This window comes from Panthera onca, chromosome A3 (genome assembly GCF_046562875.1).
Source record: "Panthera onca isolate mPanOnc1 chromosome A3, mPanOnc1 haplotype 2, whole genome shotgun sequence".
Lineage (NCBI taxonomy): Eukaryota > Metazoa > Chordata > Mammalia > Carnivora > Felidae > Panthera > Panthera onca.
In genome coordinates, this window is record NC_138341.1 from 44,386,154 (window position 1) to 44,406,371 (window position 20,218).

A 20,218-nucleotide genomic window follows, 5' to 3' on the forward strand; every position below is an offset into this window, starting at 1 on the left:
CATGCAAAGAGTTGCAAAAAATTGGGTTCACCTGTCAGGCCTATTCACAGATATGGTTGAACAAGGAATTCTCTGTCTTTTCGTTTCAGCACTGAACAACAGGTCCCTTCTGTCGTCTATTTGGTGCCATATTTTCCACATATTTGTACTTTTTATTGGTAATTTTTCTATTTAACATAGCCCCCAACCATAGTGCTCAAATGCTTTCTAAGTGTCCCTAAGCACCGAAAGGCTGTGATGTGCCTTATGGAGAAATATACATGTATTAGACAAGGTTCATTCAGGCATGAGCTACAGTGCTCTTGTCCATGAGTTCAATGATAATGAATCAAAACTATAAAGCATATGAAAGGAAACATTCATTAAACAAGATTCTGTATTTATTGGTTGAAATAAAATGTTGAGACCAGGAGCTCTCAGGAACCTAACACTATTTCCTCTAAAAGCCATGACTCCATAGCTGCTAATTAAGTGTTCATGGTGATGTTATAGAATATAGGTACCACAAATAAAGACAATCAACTGCATTTGGTAAACACCATGTATGCATTGCCTTGAATGCAATGTCTGGAATCATTTCATTCCATCCTCATAGAACCATGTGCGACCTGTTTCATAGAAAGGAGCATGTGGATAAGTATGACAGCACTAGTAACCCTCTGGTTCTGGGATATGTGTGTTCAGTAATGAAAGCATGATTTGGGAAACTTAAAACTTTTGCAAAGGACAAGTAAAATAACACATACAATAAAGCCTTGCTTCCTAAATTATAAAGTTTGTCCTAATGTAAGTAAATTATTGGGAAGAAAGGTTGTTGATTTCTAGTAAAAATATCAATGGACATAAACTCAGCAAAACTGGGCTCAATGGGCTCTATCACTGACTTAGGTTAAGACTTAATCGCTACTGGATCATATTCTTAACTTCTTCAGATCTAAGAATAGTAAAAAATTACCTCAGGGTGTTATAGTTGACAGCAAATGAAATAACAAAGGTGTTGTGTTTTTTCCAAAAAGAGAAATGAAAGCATCTATGGGATTATTGTTAATATATTAGTATCATGACTATATTAGTTTTCCTTTCCAGCTACCCCTTGAGCTCATTACTTAGTTGCTATGAAAGAGAAGGGATGGGCCCAGAGTCTATGTTACTATACATAAATAGACAATTGACATGATTCCTTGAGTACAGAAATGTATACCAGGTACTGTGCTAAGAGGCTTATGTATGTGAAAACAACAACAACAACAACAACAACAACAACAACAACAACAAGAAAACAAAAAAAAATCTACTTAAGCATTCTACAAGATTAATACTATTATTACCGCTATTTTATTAATGGTGATACTAAGACCCAGAGAAATTAAATTCTCAATATTACACAACTGATAAGCTGTATGTATAGGATTCAAACCCAGGTCAACTAACACCATACTTAACTACCGTGTACAAGTGGATCACCATGCACAACCATACAGGTTTGACACTACACAATGATCCCATTCCAGTGGGGCAAGTATTGCTGAAATCATAAGCATTGTTCACCAGGCTGGACATCCTAGAGATGAGACTTTGTTTGCCTGAGTAAGGGATCTCTTTGTATAATTTACATGAAGGTGTCCTCAGACAAGTAGCTGCACAGATACATCTTACTAATATATAGCCATGTGTACAAACTTCCATGAAGGCATGTGTGTGGCTTTATATAACTAATATGTGAGTGTCTGTGTATGTGTATGTGAGTGTCCATGTGCATATACACAAATTGCTATCCATATTTAAAAAGTCAGACTGGGACAAATACTATATGGTTAAAATAGTATTTTTGAAGAATATTTTAAAGTACTTTAAAAACTATCAAAAAGGTGGCTGATATACCAAAGAGTTGATTATAAATTCAAATATGAAATACTGTACTAATAACAAGACAGCTATCCCACTGCATTTGAGATAGGTATGGATTTGCAGAAGTTAAATATGCACTTTTTTCCTGAAGCATCCCTGTCTGATGATCTGATGCTGTCCTAGATTAATTTGTCGTCCTCATATAAAACTGATATTCATGTTTTACTTAGACCTCAGAAGTCCTAACTAGAATTATGTAAACCATTCATTAGGTGCTTTTCTGTAGAAGAATCTGTAAAACTACCCACCAGACCTTCAGACTCTATATTCAATACCCAGATGGAAAGCAATGAAACTTTCGTTGTCTCAAAAGGGTTAATTTGTGCATTGAAGGGTGTACACTTTTCTTTGAACTCTATCACATGAGTTTCAGTTGTATAATTTAGGATTTGAGTATTAACTGCCTTGTTCTACTCTCTAATTCCTATTGATGCCCTACTTTTGACTTCTCTCAGAGCTTCCTTAGGGTAGAGGCCTCAGCATCCTGCAAACAGTAGAAGCTCAATATATATCTTCTGATTGACTGTGTAACCATTTTTCCACTCACTGCATCAACAGAGTTCAAGAGAAGTTACTAGAACTGACAAACATTTTCTAAGGGCACAATTCTGAAGAAAAAAAAATGGCCCCTTCAAAGCAGATTTGCAAAAGAACATGTTATTTTGACTCTAGGGGTGCTCAACCCACATAATGCACTTAATGGTGTGTGACTTGGGTTCAAGTGTCATTACATTTGCTTCTGCTTATGTAGCTATCGATGAGCCAAAGTCTTTTCCTAAATATTCTTAAAATGCTCCTGGCTTTTAAAAATTCATAATTGACCTTTTCTGAAACTGGAATCTTAAAAAAAGGTTATCTATAAACAGTAGATCACAAACTGCAAAATTTGCAAGTTAATCAAATTAAAATTCAACACATGCGTTTTAATTAGGTCTTATCAATGTAACTCAGCAGTTTGAAATGTTAACACATTAAAGTTTTAGCTGGAAAAAAAAAGATGACTACATTCAAATCAAGTTGAATAGAAAATATATAATATGCAATTGTTCATTCCCTCAAACTAAGGCAACATGAGAAAAATGATTTTCATGGCCAAGAGGAAAGGGAACAAATCAGCTTTTCTGTATCTGTGATGTGATCACCTGGGGTGGTCTTAGAGTTTCTGCTGGTTCTATGCATAGTAGCCAAGCACAGCTCCAGAGATTGGCTGATCTGGGGCCCCATATTGTGGCATCAGAGACTTTAATCCACAAAATTCCCTGCTTCCTGATCCCAGGCTCTCAGCTTTTCTTCTGAAGAGCCAACCATTTTTTTGTGATTGAAATTATAAACTCTACTTATTAAACCAAAGTGCAAATCACTGATACAAGCCAACAATCACTCTGCCCAGAATTTTTTCTTCAATCTAAATCTCAGGAGCTTTTGATATGATTATTTTTCCAATCTCAAAGAGAAAAAATTACTTTTGGAGTCTATGAGCCTCCAAACTGACAAGTGTTAGTTCCTTAAGCCAGAGTAAGAGTCTAACATTTAGGCTTAAAGTACATCTTTATAAATAAGTGATTAAAAGGGCTAAAACTCAATGTGTCAATTTGTGCTCACTTGGTTTTAAAGCAGAATAATAAATATAAGTAGTTAAAGATTGGATCCTTTGACTTTTACCAGTCTCAGGCCCTGAAGTAAACAGGAAAATTGAGTTAATTATCTCATTAATTCAAGTAAAAACTTTCATGATTTCCTAAATTGTCCATGCTCTTTTAAGTTAAATTATTTGACCAGCCTTCTAATGAAAAACTGCCTTATGCTATAAGCATTATCATCATCATCATCTTTATCAACTTCATATTATGTGACACATATTATGATACAAATTTTATCATGCAGTTCTCCTAATCGGACATCATGAGGTAGACAGTGGAGGAGGAGAGGGAGAGAGAGAAAGAAAGGGAGAGGGAGAGACAGATAAAGCATAGAGAGGCTAAGAAAGTTGCTCAAAGAGACACAGCTTGATCAAGACAATATTTAAAATCAGGTCTGTATGACTCCAAATTATATATTCCATCACTAAGGTTAAGTGCCCAAAAGTTTTCATTGACCAATTTTAACTACGTCAACCTGTGAAGAAGCAGTTTTTAAGATGTCATGTCTAGGATCATAGGGTCTGATTCCTCCTACATTTTAGCAGGGTATGATAATTCTCTGCCTCTCCCTCTCTCAACAAAATACTGTAGAGAAGCATCAGATAGGGACACATAAAGGAAATAATCTAATTTCAGAATTTGGGAGCAATGTTAGAGTAGGTACTAAAAGCTTTTCTCCTACCTTAACCCCCTTATAGATTAATTTACCCTTTCAGAGAGGAAGAATTTATCTGAATGCAAACAAAAAATAAGGCCTTTAACAAGGAAGGACTGACTGATACAAAGGGCAACTACCTCTGTCAAAGACAACTTTGGTCTCCTTCACAATTTTGACCAAGTTAACATACTTCTCTGGTCAAAAGTTCGACCATCTGTCATCTCAGCAATTCAATGTACCCTCTTATTTCCAACTTACAGCCATAATTCTAGGTCTCTGATTTGTCATCATATAATTACAGGCTAAAATAGGCTGACTCAATAACTAATGCTGTCTGCTGCAAGTTAATCACACAGGCCACATGATGGATCTCAAAGGCAAATCACCAAGTACTGGATTATAGGGGTACTTTGTTACTATCCTGGACTGTGTTCATAATTCATGCTGAAAAACCTTTAAAAAAAAAAAAAACAATTGTCTTTTCACCTACTGGGTGAAAAATATAGTAGATGATATAGATAGGTGCCATCTGACTTCCGTTTTCACCCATCTTAATTGACTTGATATCTAATGTAAGATGCATGAAATGGAAGTACAATGGGACTACATTCTTGTAAGAAGTGGGACTAATAATGCCATTTTGACAAGATGGTGATTATATAATATGATAAGGGTTGTAAATATGCCTTGATCATTGACACAAGATACTGGGCTATATCAACACTGAATTGCATTCAGTCAATCAAACTGACTTTGAATTGATTAATGTTTGGATGAATTACTCAAATTTGCCCTTTGTCATGGACACAAAAATGCTGGTTTTATTTAATTCTGCAGAGGAACTGACCTGATGGATGAATTGATTTAGTGTTAGGCCAAAACAGGCTCCAAAGCCTCTCAGTTTAATGAACTTCTCAAATTTCAACATTGGGAGTTGGGGAAGGATTACAGTCCACAAAAGATTTGCCAAGTAGGGGGCTTCATATTCTTTTGTGTACTTTTCTACTGTCACTAATCTGTGATACAAAATGATTTCTCTTCCAAAGGATGACAATTTTCAGTCATTCTTTATTGAGCACTTAATGTATGTCAGGTATTCTGTTCATTTTTTTACAAATATTAAGCAATTAAACCTCAAAAGAATTCTATCAAGTCTATTGTTCACATTTTACAGATAAAAGGACTGAGGCTCATAGCAATTAAGCAACATGTAATGGAGCATTGTCCTCATTCCACTCTTTACAATTCAAAACCAAATCTGTCTGAACCAAAGCCAGTGCATCTTTAATATTCTGGCTTTTACCCTCGTATTTCCCCTATCAATGTCCATCTATATATCTTGTGAATCATTTCACTGTTGGATGAGAGTATCAGGGCATAAGGCATGAAAGAGAAATTGGGTTATAAGTACAAAGATTTTCTTAACATAAGGTTTAGTCCTCTTTGAGTCCTGTTTATTTATTTATTCTTTATTTTATTTTTTTTAATATGAAATTTATTGTCAAACTGGTTTCCATAAAACACTCAGTGCTCATCCCTACAGGTGCCCTCCTCAGTGCCCAGCACCCACTTTCCCCTCCCTCCCACCCCCTATCAACCCTCAGTTTATTTTCAGTTTTTAAGTGTCTCTTATGGTTTGGCTCCCTCCCTCTCTAACTTTTTTTTTTTTCTTCCTTTCCTCTGTCTACTCTTCTTTCACAATTCCTAAACCAGTGTGAGCTTTATGGGGTTTCCTAATCTCTGTCCTAAATCACTCAGACTCATGCTTCATATACAAACTCATGTTTCCTATACATTATTTTTCCTAAAGTAAAGCTTAATAGAGAATTAAAATACTCTAACTAGAATATAGTAAGAACTCAATCTATATAATGAGATTGTTTTCACCCTATAAAAACTGAGTCTTTAAAGGGAGGATAATCTCACCCTCTTTTATAATCCCCAGGGATATAATCTCTTGAAACTTGCCTTGATTACCTGCATCTACCCTCAAGGAGATACAGTTAATAGGATTGGTCAGAATCCTCTTAGAAACACTTTTGTTGGTAGATAGTGTCACTGAGTGTTCAGGAATGTTCAAATGGCAGCCAGAGCAATAATCTTTCTGTTGCTTCCTGCTCCATGCCTTAAACTGGCATATTTCTAATATGTCTGTATAATTTCTTTTTCTATCATGTGGCAGACAGATCTAGGGCTACCACCCTGGCCATAAGCAGGTATTAGCGAGAGGGAGGGGGAGTTATTTCTCTATTCTGATGAATTTGGACCAATTTCAAAGATGTGGTCTTGTTCACCAGAGACCCTAGGCCAGAACATGGAACAGAGTATGGAGCCCATAACAAAGTAGCGCTCTAATTTTCCATTTGTCCTTCCCTCTTGAGTTAATAAGCTTGGCAACCTCAAGCAGAACTGTGGTGTCTGTGCCAATACAAGATCTGAGTATTCATGTGTTCCTTAGCTGTTGAACTATCTATTCATGATTCCAAGCCAATAAAATCCACTATACTCTTAAATTGTTTGCAGTGATGTGGATGCTAAGTTTCAAGTGATGGAGAGAAAATGGAGTTAATAGGAATCAGAAGCACTAGTGGTTATTTCCATTGTGTAAAATATGAATTGCGGGGCACCTGGGTGGCTCAGTTGGTTAAGCGTCCGACTTCGGCTCAGGTCATATCATGATCCGTGAGTTCGAGCCCCACATTGGGCTCTGTGCTGACAGCTCAGAGCCTGGAGCCTGCTTCGGATTCTGTGTCTCCCTCTCTCTCTGACCCTCCCCATTCACGCTCTGTCTCTCTCTGTCTCAAAAATAAATAAATATTAAAAAAAATTAAAAAAATAATATGAATTGCTAAAAACAACCACAAGTAAGAAGGCAGATTTCTGAGCTATGAATCTCTGCGATTCCAAGACTCTGGTCAGAAATACCCTCAAATCAATGTGGTGTAAATAGCCCTGGTGCATGAAACCCAAGTCCTGGATGTCCACTCACCCGTGCACTCTGTCCTGCAATGAGCTGGTCATCCTCAGTCTGAACACTCGTCCGGCTGCGCACATCATAATCCTCCTGCTCAAAGTCAGAATCGTCTTCTAGTTCTTCTGGGGTCTAAAAGTACAAAGGAAAGGAGAAGAATCAGCATATTCTAAACTGATAACCCTCAATGCCACCCATATACTTTGTGGCAGATAAGGCTAAGTGGCTCCCGGGAAAGAGAGCTTGTAGGCAGTTACATGTAGGGGGTTATGGAGGAGGGTGCTGGCTGCAATGGAGTCGGAAAAATCTAGCTGCCCCAGTTTACCTTTTAAAAAAATATATACTTTATTTCTTCCTCCTGTAGGTATTAAAATGCTATTTAACTCTTGACATGACATGCTTTCTAGTTTTAAGACAAACTATATTTGTGTTTTTTCCATCCATAGAAATCTATTTAAGATAGAAAATAACCACCACCAACAAAAGTTATACCTATGCGTGGTCTATAATACCCTTTTTGGTCTATTCCCAGTCTTTTTTAGTCTTGATAGTGAAAATAATCTCCAAGCCAATTGTTATTCCAGATGAAGTATCTGATGTGGTCACTAAATTGTATACTGTACAGGTTGCGACTATGGATTCCAGACTCAAGACTGCCTGAATATGAACCCCTGTGTGACTACTGGCAAAATCCTGTTAGTTCTGGTTTCCTCCCTTGTGATATTGATAAAAGTTGTTCTGTGATTTTTGTGAAGATTAAGTAATATTCTTTGTGTAGAGTGTCTAGCATATAATAGGCATTTAAAAAGTGTTTTCCATCATAATTTCTTAGGATTTTGAAATCAATTCATTCAAACACTTTTAAAAAGTAAAGCCACCAATTACTACACCACTACAAAGGATTAAATAACTCTTTCATACATAGTATCAATTTAGCTAAAACCAAGCACAGTCAAATAAGGATCATTCTCTATTTAGAGATAAGAACACCAAGGTTCTGAGAAACAACATGTCCAATGTCCCTAACCCAGTTAACAACAGAATTAGAATTTAGACACAAGTGCCCAATTGTGTCTAACTTTTTCACCTTATAAATCAGGTAAGAATTGCAGCTATAGAATGTCTTTAAAGTGAGTAGTTACATGAAGATCCCGTCCAGTGTCAGAAAAAAGTGTATGAATTAATCTACAAACCCAGAAATAAAAATACTCCCCATCTTTAATAACCATAATAGATAACATGTGTTAAGTGGTTTTCATGTGCCAATGCCTATCTTCTCTAAGCACTTTGCATATACTAATTCATACCATTTTCTTAACAGTCCTATCATGCAGACACCATTTTCTCCACTTTGCAGATAAGGAAACTGAGGCATGAGAGATTATACCTGCTCAAAACTTTCTAAATCTTGCAGCATGTACCGTAGACTATCATCTCTGTTAATTCTAAGAAGATGAACTTGGAGGTGGTGGGGATGATTCACAAGGGGACACAGTGCATTAGTGTGACATTCTTAGATCATTGGTCATTAGACTGAGATCTGACAGTCACCCACAAACTGCCTCCTGGCACACAGTAACACCATCTCCCAGGGCTCTGTATTTCAAAAGGAAGAAATAGACCACAGCAGTACTGATGATACAGGTACCCATTCCTCATCCAAAAGGGCACATTTTTATTCTGCTGGTTTCTTTGGCTACCTCACTGTAATTAATCAGGTGTGGTTATTGATGAAGCCTTGAGATTGGTCAGACAGGCATAAAATGGGGTCTTCATGCCAATATCACCTTATGCGTAGTAATTTTCCAAGCTTTGGCGTATCCTTCTTGTTTTCCTTCTCTCTCTCCATCAACCCTATTAATATTCGCCCAGTCATCTACAGATGTTCAATTTTCTTTCACAGAATTATTGAAAGAAAGAGGGAAGAAAGAGGTTTTGTTCCCATACTTTATTAACTAAAGGAGGGGTGGGGTGGGCAGAACGTGGTTCAAATAACTGGTTGTATTTTCATTGCGGACAGAGACAATAATCTCTGACCATTTTTCACTCTTCTGAAATGTACTAGAGAACAATTACAGCAAGCTGGTAAATTCTGCTGACGGATGAGATGACAAGATTTCAAGTGCTTTTCATCATTAGTTTTTCAAAAGGAGAGAGAAAAGTAAAATGAAAAACCTCACTCAACAGAAAAAAAGGGAAAATATGACAGTGCCTATAGCACTGTGTCCAAACATTTCAATGATCTGTGTGTTTAGTAGATGAGTCAATGACAAACACAACCTGGCATCATATGGTTAATAATGATGAGCTTTCATTCAAGTGACTATGGCTCAGGAACCAAAACAAAGTTTAAAAAAACAAAAAACAAAAAACAAAAAAAACCCAGAAACAAAAAGCCCAAAACACAAAAAACCTGGAAGTGGACCTAGGGAACTGGAATGTTTTTGGCCTAACTTTGCCACTCACAAACTGTGTGTCTTTGGCAAGTCATGTACAGTTTTTCTGCTTCTCTATCTCCTCATTCATAAAATGGAGATCATAATTCCTATTTGTCCCATCTACCTCTCAGGATTGTAGGATAAAACATATATGAAAATGCTTTGTAAATGATAAAAGTGAACTAAAGTAATATGTGATAATGATGATTATTATGCTTAACAAACTATATACCCAATAACAACTGCAATGATAATGGGAATAATTTTTTACCAACCACTATGGGCCGAGCATTCAGCTAAAGGATTTACTCCATGTAAAAACCTAATGAAATACATTGAATCCCCACCTTACAGATGTATAAACAGACTCAGAGTCAAGTCAGTTTTCCAGGGTGTTACACCTAGCAAGTTGAGGGGGCTCAGGGCCTCTGCTTGTAACCATCACAAGTAACACCAGGCAAATGGGTGAGCTTAAAATATTTTCTTGTGCCTTAATCATGCAGCAAACCCATCCAAGTCACCCATATAAATGTTTCTGTGCGGGGTGCCTGGGTGGCTCAGTCTGTTGAGCATCTGACTCTTGATTTCCTCTCAGGTCATGATCCCAGTGTCATGGGATCAAGCCCCATGTCAGGCTCTTGGCTGAGCGTAGAGCCTGCTTAAGATTCTCTCTCCCTGCTTCTCTTCTGCTCTCTCTCTCTCTCTCTAAAAAGTTGTGTGCATGTTCATTTTGTTAATTGCATGAAAGCACTGGGTTTTTTTTTCTTGAATTATTCATTTTAAAAAGTAGCAGTGTTATGTGTCAGTTGCTCAAAGATCCCCACACATTAAAGGAGACATGGAAAAATAGTGAAGGTCTGCAAATGGGCCCAGAGATAATAGGACTTATATCATTAGGTAGTCTTATAGAGTAAAAAGAATCACCAAAATGTGTAATTCACTAGATTGGAGGGAGGCTGGACTCTGAGGGTCAAGTCTCAATTCTGTCTTTCTGTGCTCCCAGGGAAGACTTTTTTACAATAATCAAGAACCATTTTGGGTCTATTCTCGGTTCCCTAGGTCTATTATCTGATTGTTAGACTGCAAAAGTGGGTTTAATTTGAAAAATGACACAATTAAAGTATTCGGTCTCTAAAATCTGCCCCCTCTAAGAGTCTATGAGATTTTCTTGTGCCTATTACACAGGCTCAAGAAAATCATGTGCTTGTCCAGGCGGGTCACAACACATGCCAGTTGCAGAAAAGGACCAATCCGCTTGCCTCTGGCTCCTAATCAAATGCTCAGTATCCTCTAAAACAGTTTCTGGAGAGAAGCAAAATGAGAAAAGACAGAGGGATTTAGTGTTTCACCAGGACACATGAAAAATATATTGAGGCCCATTTAAAATAAAGGCTCAAATGCGTATGAGAGTTTCATTAGGAACAGAAAGATGAGGAGGACATGGAGAGGCAACAAGAGAGTTCGGATGATACATGAAGAAGGATTTCCCAAGCAGAATGACTATACCAATGGAATGGAGAAAACAGAATTACATTTCCCTGAAGTCAATGTAGAGCAAAATCATCTCAGTCAGGACTGACTGGCCATTGGCATCTCTATCCCGCGTCATTCTGAAAGCCTCTTGATTGATCTCCTTGCTTCTATTTTTTCCACATACAGTCTACTCTTAGGGTGAAGATCCCTGGAAGATCTAAGTCAGCTTAGAACACTTCAATGGCTCCCATCTCATTCAGCATGGTCCTTACTCTGCACCTGCCATTCCTTCCACCTGGAACACATTTCCTCTAATATTATTATAGCTTGTTTCCTCCTCCTCCACGTCTATTCTCAAATGCCACTCAATCAGTGACCATCCTTCATAAAATGAATACCCATCCTGTGTTCTATCCCCTTATACTGCTTGTGTTCCCCATGGCACAATAACTGACGTGTTCTATCTCCTTGCTTATTTTCTGTCTTCCACCAGAGGAATATACATTCTCTTGACGATAGGGACTTCGTTTTGTTCACCTCTGCATTCAGGGTCCCTCTAACAGTGTGGAGCATCTAGTAAGCTTTAAATAAATAGTTAATGAACAGATAACCAAGACAAAATTACCGAATTTTTCTTAAAATCATAAGAAATTATTTCTAATTACTTGGGTTAGGAAAACAAAACGAGGAACCTTATGGAACCATGTTAATTAACTGGATAATAGCGATCTGCAAGAGTAATATCAATTTTGCCACCAAAGTTGTTTCTGAAGTCTCCTCAACTCTTTATTTTCTAGCTCTGATGAGTAACTCTAATCCCTGCCATTTTAATAATATTGTTAACTTACTTGACAAATTCTATTTCGTTAATGGATTGTAATAAGAAACTTCACCCCAGCAGAATGAGAAAAAATATTTCTTGGGAAACTACTGCCAGGTGTATGCTAGTACTTTATAGCTATGGCCATATTTGTCCTCGTTTGCAGATAAGCAAACTGAAGCAGAGATGAAAATCAGTGTGCCAGTGATGCCCAAACACTTAAGCCATAGGTCCTCAAACTTTATTGCTTGAAGCACTGTGTCTCAGTAATCTTTTTCAAGGTGCCTCTGGGCTAACAACAAAACATAACAAAACAAACAAAACAGCGACAAGCCTAACAGTTCTGTTGATGAAGCAGTTAAATCACAAAAATGGATTAAGTTGATTAGACTTAACAACATGACTTCTCAAATCCTGGAATACAACTAAACATCCACTGAGTTTCCTTTTTCTCACAGCAACCACCAAAAGCCCAGCTTCACAAATACAGGATGTTATTAAAACAAATACACCAACCTAGTGTTTAAACCGTGAACTACTTTTGGCTAATATTTCCCACAATATCGGAGACACATCTGCATGTTTCCCTTGAAATTTTAAAACATCTTCCAATGCCCCAAGGGCCCTTTCAGGCACAGCTTGGGATAGATCAAGTTAAACTTTAGACTTTTATTTTTTTATTTATTGATTTTTAATGTTTATTTATTTTTGAGAGAGACACAGAGAGCGAGAGCAGGGGAGGGGCACAGAGAGAGACACACACACACACAATCCGAAACAGGCTCCAGGCTCTGAGCTGTCAGCACAGAGTCTGACACAGGACTTGAACCCACGAACCGCAAGATCATGACCTGAGCCAAAGTGAGATGCTTAACCATCTGAGCCACCCAGGCGCCCCTAAACTTTAGACTTTTATCTGAACCCCGGGCACTACTGTTTCTGTGACCTGCTTTCAAAAGTATCATGTGCAGCCAAATTAATGGGTTCCAATTACATTACAAAAGAATATAGATATCATAAAAGATTTTTTTTCAGGGTTATTGTTATGAGAAGAAATTACTGTTTTTTTATAGCGATATCCTAACACCAAGATATTACCTCCTTCTACCCTACCCAGTTATCTTAATTTCCCATATTAAATGTCTAATTCTTAAATGTTAACTTGGTTCTCATTACTTGTAGATTCCTTATTTGTGAATTTGCCTACTCACCAAAGCTTCTTTGTAATCCCCAAATCAGTGTTTGGGTAGTTTTTCACAGACAAGTACAACGTGGCAAAAAAAATTTGAGACACCTAATCTGTGTGCTCCCAGCTGAGGTCACATAGCACAAGGCTCTGCCTTTTTGTTTCAGCTTTGACGCTATAAATAAGCATTCATTTTTTTCCTCTGCTTAAAATGTCTTGCAAGTACAGTGCTAACATGTTATTTAGTGTTCCTAAGTGTAAGAAGGTTGTGATGCACCTTACAGAGAAAACGCCTGTGTTAGATGAGCTTCCTTCAGGAATGAATTATAGTGAGGCTGGCTGTGAGTTCAATGTTAATGAGTCAGCACCATGTATTAAATAAAGTGTCTTTAAACAAAAACATAAAATATAAAAATATAAAACACAGTTATATATTGATCAGTGGATAAGAATGTAAACAGAGGCTCACAGGAACCTAACAATGTTCCCTTTGGAACAATGTTTCACTATTCTCTAACTCAAAGTTCACAGCAAGGTTACGGGATATAACTACTGCAAATAACGACCATCAGGTGTATTCCTTTTTGAAATTACCATGCTGGGGTAATTAGAAAATTCCTTCTTGGCTGATAGATTACCAAGGACAAGTCTCATCAAGAAGTAAACAAAACCTAGTCTCACGGCAGACTATACCTGTTCCAAGAGAGAAGCGGGGTCCTGAAAGGTGAGGTTGGGGTACAGAAAGGACAAGTTTTGTCTACTTCAGAGGGTTGTCTGGAGCTGCCCTGGAGTGCCTGGATACCAACATCACATTAAATATGTATTGATTAGTGAGAGGCAAGGTGATGGAGCACTTAACCCTTCAGGATCCATTATGCATTTATTTTCAGGGGTGAGGTGGGGGGAGGAATTATACTTTTTACAAAGTATAATCAACACTTTGGGAGGGAAGGGGGCACGGCCAGATTTGCTGGGAAAGAAACAGCTCTACTCATCTCACTGTCTTTCTTTCAAACTTAGTGCAGTGGATTTTTAAGTAGACCTAATCATTGCACTAGGAAAGTAAACCAAGAAATTAAGTACAAGATGGAGCCATGTGGGTGCTGAACGGAGAAGGATTTTAAAAATAACAATTTGTACATACTGTACATTTCTCTCTTAAGTTTTAAGTGGTGTGAAATCCATCTGATCAAATCACTTGAAATGTCGAGATGCAGGAATGACACTACATGAAACAAAGATATGGCATTTTATCTAAAATTATGTTTTTTTACAGCTCACGAATGAATAAATGAATGATGGCTATAAACTTCCTCAGCCTCCCAGATGAACGGTTGTCACAAAAATGTGAAGGCTAACAAAGCAGAAAAATGGCAAAAGAGGGAATATATCTGGAGCATTATAGTGGGATTTAGTGTCAAATGCTTTGAAAACATAACTCTCATGGTCTATTACCTTATTTCACAAGTTAGTATGTAATGGAAAAAAATGATCTAATTTGTTATAGGTTTAAAAGCCTGCCTTTTTCTCTTTTGCTTCTCCTCCTCCAATTCTCATCCCTTTTCTCTCTGTCACCTTCCTATCTCCCCAGGTATCTGTTTCCACCACCACCACACATACAGTGCCCATAAAGCGCCAGAAAATGCACCACAGTGCAGGGAAAATAAAAATACAAGCTTTGCTTTCCAAAATTTCAGTCTAAAGAAGGTAATCGACATAAAAGGGAATAATGTAATAAACACTATAGCAAGCAGAAAGTTACAGAAGTTAAAAGAGAGTGACAGAATTTTTGATGGAAAAAACTTGAAGAAAGAAGGTCTCAGCCAAATCTTGAAAGGTGATGAAGTTGACAGATCTAAAACGGGCAAGTTAGAAGATCAGGAAATGCAACCGATAGTCTCCAAATTCCAAATTGGAACTCCACATTGTTAAGTGTAATTAGTGTCGTCTGATACAACTTATGCAATGATCTGAACACTTTGAATTGATCATAAAATTATTATGAAAGGCAGACATAGTTAACATAAAAACAGTCAAGCTGAATTTAAAGGGAAGAAAATTCTAAGATGCTTCACTCCCCAAGTGAAGGAGTTTGGTGATCATTTCAGGAGAAGCACAGATACCAAGAGGGAAGAGAGACTCTTCTTGGTGATACTTTACTCCACCTGCTCAGATCACCATGGAAGCATCAAGGTGCACTCTGGATACCACAGTTGAAGAGGACCACTCATGAATTTAATGACTTCAAAGATAACAGGATTTGGGGGAGAATTAATGACATATACAAAATACTCAAAAGACCAGGTATATATTGTCCAGAGAGAACAATATACCACAGACATTATTTGGTTATTACTGTCTTGCAATGTTTGAGGAGATATTAGTTTAGATGTTCAGTGATCACCCTGAGACAGTTTTTTTCAAAATGCACTCAGTAGATATCTCATGGTTTTATTGAGCAGCTTTCGAGACATTAGAGGACGAAGGTGAAAATACAATCCAGGGCTGTTGCATCCAATATGGTAGACATGAGCCACAATGAGCTAGTGACAACTTTAAATGTAGCTCATACCATGTGTCAAAAATTATTATGTTTTGGATACACTTGGTTAGGTTAAATATATTATTAAAATTAATTTTACTTGCTTCTTTTTTTTTCAGTGTGTCCACTAGAAAATTTAAACTTACAATTGTGGCTGACATTATATTGCTATCGGACAACATGTGTTGATGATTGGCACTGCAGAAGACCCATCTCTGCTTCAGTCATAATAGTCACAAATGTATTTGTGTCATCAATTTTGCTTTTGAATGTTTCAGTTTAAGAATGAGTTCTATGGGTAAGAAAATTGTTGGCAAACTATGCCAAATTGTTGGTTAGGTGAGGAGAAAAAAATATCTTACAATGAAATATTATGGAGCAATGAAATGGAACAAGGTAGGTTGTAGGTCTTAATATAGATAAATGAATGCACATTGTGGGTGAACAAAGCCAGTTGGAAATAATAGTTGAGTTTTTAAATCTACTATATTTTGTATTTTTCTAGCGTATACCTCTAAATAATTACTCGGACAATGGTTTGGAAGGCTCATACCTGACAACCTGATAACGGGAAGATAGTAGGGTGAGCCATGGGTGGGGGGTGGTTTGCTGCAAGATTATGCAGCCTTATTTATCAGGTCTTAATTATTAGTTACAAGGATGATGTAACTGTTTCATATTATGATCATTGATACTATTAAACTGGATAATCTTCATTTCTTTCCATCACATGGCTTTCTGATCCTAATGGGAAAATAACATTAGTCAGAGGACCACACAGATAACAGCAAGGGTACCTGAAAGTTAGTATCAAATTTAAACCAAAATGCATGCCAGAAACAGGAAAGACATCACTTTTCAGGTTATTCAGTGTGAATCTAGGCTTGTTGGATCACTTGTCCCTTTCGTCTGAGTAGTCCCCCTTGTGTGACTAAATGAGGAGCCAAACAGCTTAACAAGTTAAATTAAGCAATGGAATAACCAAAAGTAAATTATTTGGGATCCCTACAAGAAGCTCTGATCAGCTCCAAGCGATAGAGGCCTTACATACCCTGATCATCAGCACAGCCTTCCTGATGTCTCGAACACCATCATATACCAGGCGAGAGGCATCAATGAACTCATTCTCTTCAAATGGCTGAGGAACGTTGGCACTCAGGGCTTCAATGGCAACCTCTACTTGCTCAGCAAAGCGTGGCATCACTGCGTTAAACAAAGTGAGAAACAGTGGATTATGCGATCTTTCTTTCATGCTTCCTTTTCCAGCCCTTGTGCAAGGCGGCACACTCCAGTTATTCCAACGGTTCAATGGAGCTGGCTGCCTACCTGGTCAGTGGGATGGATCCAGTTTAGTGGTCTTTGTATCACTTACCTTCAGCAGAGAAAGTAAATCATTACTCCATGAATGGTGATGGTATACAACAGCAAGTTTTTGAAACTTGCTCAGGGTAGGGTGGTATAGTGTGCATACATATACATTTCATGTTCTCCTAACCTGAGTCGAATTTGACTTCTGATGGTTACTAGCTCTGAAACCTTGGCCAAGTTTTCTTAACTCCTTCTAAACCTGTTTCTTTGTCTATAAAATAGGAGGTCCTATCTTAAGTTTGAATGAGGTAACACATACACATTTACTGGATGGTGTTTGGCCCTCAGAAAGCCTCGATAAGTATATAACTAGTATCATACGCTAAAGTCATAGGTGATGAGTGAGTAACAGACCTTAACCTATATGACTTCATAGTAATGTGTGAATGAAGTGATCCAATCTTTCCCACTTTTGTTGATACAGGACTTGAGATTAGATGTGGGGGACGGTAGTGGGTGGAGGCTTACGGAAAGACCATACAAGAGGGGAGAAGGGATCCCAGGATACTCCTGCACAAAGCCTAGGGTTAGAGCCCAGTGGGCTCAAAGATGAATTTTATTTTGTTCCATATTCCCAGGACCATGCTGATGTGAAAGAAAAGCATATATGAATTTCTAAAATGTTAGCACCTCTTTCTTTACACAAAGACACCTACATACACACTGGAGGTTTGCAGAAAGTAAATTTAGTGGAATGCCTGGAACACTTCCACCGGCTGCTTAAAACAAAAATGCTGCTGATTCACTGATTCTCAAAAATTATAATTCAATTTTTTCAGCTTTTATTTTGTAACAATCAATTCACATGGCAAATTAAAGCCAAAAGCACAATTCATTTTATTTACAAGGACAATAAAAAAGAAACATCATTCATCTATTTTCCATTTCTGAACATTCATGCCTGATTCGTCTTTATACTTGTTTTCGCCCTCTGTGGATACTTTAACATCCATTTTAATCCCTAGTGTGAGAAACTCTGCTAAATTACTTTCTAGGGTCAAAGTATTCAAGATAAAACATTCCTCGAAAAACGTATTTCTACTAGGAAAAGCCAAATGTTAAAAAGTATATTTAAAAAAAAAAAAGGAGGGTTACAGGAAAACAGAGTAACCATTTTTTCAATAGACATGATCAAAACCAAAGTATGCATGGGGTGAATTTCCTTCTGTGAGTGAATTACTATGATTGGTTCTCTATACCATTTGCATTTTTCATTTGTGCCTTTGCACTGCTGTTGCATAAAAGGAATTGGTGGACATTGAGTTGTACTGCTGCAAAAATCATATAAAAATTTATTTCTAAAAACTACCACATTAAACTAAGGCCATTTCAGCTATCCATTTGTGTCGGGAACAAACTATTTTACATGACTAAATAATCTCAATCATTGCAATTCACCTCCCTAAGCGTGAAAATATTGCTATATGTATTTGGCATTTTCACATGAGTATCTTTCTTAAACGAAATTACAAATCCCTTTCCTTTCCTCAACTGAAAATTCTCAATATCAATTTCATTCTATTTGATGTCTAAGCTGCTATCATGACCATTCACAATTTTACAGATTTGAATGGTACCATCAGAAGCAGTTAGCTGCCTGAAGTTTTGTCCTTATTGTTTATAAGACAATTACTATGCCTACATGTACGTAAAATACTCCTACATGGGCACCTGTGTGGCTCAGCTGGCTGAGTGGCTGACTCCTGATTTCAGCTCAGGTCGTGATCCCATGGTTGTGGGATCGAGTTTCGTGTTAGTCTCCTCACTGAGCATGGAGCCTGCGTAAGATTCTCACTCCCTCTGCCTTACCCTCCATTGGCACTTCCTCTCTAATATAAAAGAAAAAAATACTACTACAAATGAATAAGGCAAAAAAAATAGAAAAATAGACAAAGGATTAGAACAGGTAATTCACAAAAATACTCAGTCCCACATTATTGATAAACACATGATGTTTTACGTCATTAATAACTGTAAAACTTACAGCATAGGCAGTGAGATAGCATTGCATACCTATTGGAATGCGCAAAGTAAAGCTTATTAACACCCATCTCACCAAGCATGTGGAAAAAAAGGGAATCCTTCTACTGTAGATGGGAGTCAAATGGGCACACATCATTCTGACAAACACTTTGACAAAATCTAATAAAATGAAGCTTTCCAGTCCTGACCGGTGAGCTGAGACATCTTCTAGGACATGGCCAAATGCTGACTTCTAAAGAGGTACTTATTAGGAATGTTGAGTACATCGGAGTCACAGGAACACCTTTTCTCTACAGTTATAGCTTCTTCTTAACAGGTTGAGTACTCCAAGAGTTAAAAAGAGTTATATTAAACCTAGGAATAAAAGTAACAGCTTTAAGAGATCCCTTCTAATCAGCGGTATCCCAGGGCTGTCAAGGCCACTAAGTTGGAGGCTGGGGAGACATAGTGAGCTGTTAACTCTAGGTTCATGGGCAGTTCATCAGGATGGAATAAAATGGACTTAGGGATATAAGTCGGGAGACAGCCAGTATAGTCAAGAGAATAAGTCCCTAAGTTCAAAATATTGACTGGGAAGAGCAAACTGAAAAGAGATGTCATTTGTGAGAAATTTAAAAATACACATGAGGGTACCGTGCATAATTTAAACATACATATTTTTATGACACATGTTCTGAGAGAATATATACCACCTTAAGTATAGTGGTTGTCCTTGAGGGGGACAGAGGGCCATGGGATTAGGTAGGAGTTGTAAAGAGGCTTCAAGTGTATCTTAATTCTTAAGGAAATAATAATATGAATCAGATATTGCAAAATGTTAATATTTGTTATACCTCAGGGTAGGAGCAAGGTCTCAGTTACATTAGTCTCTGTCCCTTTTTTTATCTTTGAATCTTTTCATGATTCATATATTTTAAAAAGATCAACATATTATCCTTAAGGCTGTGCTTTTTTACAGAATAAGGCTCTGAAAAAATTAAAGTTCTAGCTCATCTATCAGAATGTAATAGAAAACAATATGATCAACAATATTTTTAATGTTTATTCATTTTTGAGAGTGAGAGTGGGGGAGGGGCAGAGAGAGAGAGAGAGAGAGAGAGAGAGAGAGAGAGACAGAATCTTAAACAGGTTCCAGGCTCACAGAGCCCAATGTGGGGCTCGAGCTCTGAGTGGTGACATCATGAGCTGACCTGAAGTCGGATGCTTAACCAACTGAGCCACCCAGGCGCCC

The 20,218-nt window shown here is 37.5% G+C and overlaps 1 protein-coding gene across 5 annotated transcripts in view; it reads right to left on the bottom strand.

The window, feature by feature from the left end:
• The window catches only part of CTNNA2 (catenin alpha 2), a 1,102,119-nt gene that overhangs the window by 75,489 nt on the left and 1,006,412 nt on the right, over positions 1–20,218 (bottom strand). For all 5 annotated transcript variants that reach the window (XM_060656428.3, XM_060656443.3, XM_060656437.3 and 2 more), the window contains 2 exons: positions 16,688–16,839; positions 7,196–7,309 (listed from right to left, as the gene is read on the bottom strand). In XM_060656428.3, the coding sequence (XP_060512411.1) occupies positions 7,196–7,309; positions 16,688–16,839 (266 nt within the window). The remainder of the gene's footprint in view (positions 1–7,195; positions 7,310–16,687; positions 16,840–20,218) is intronic.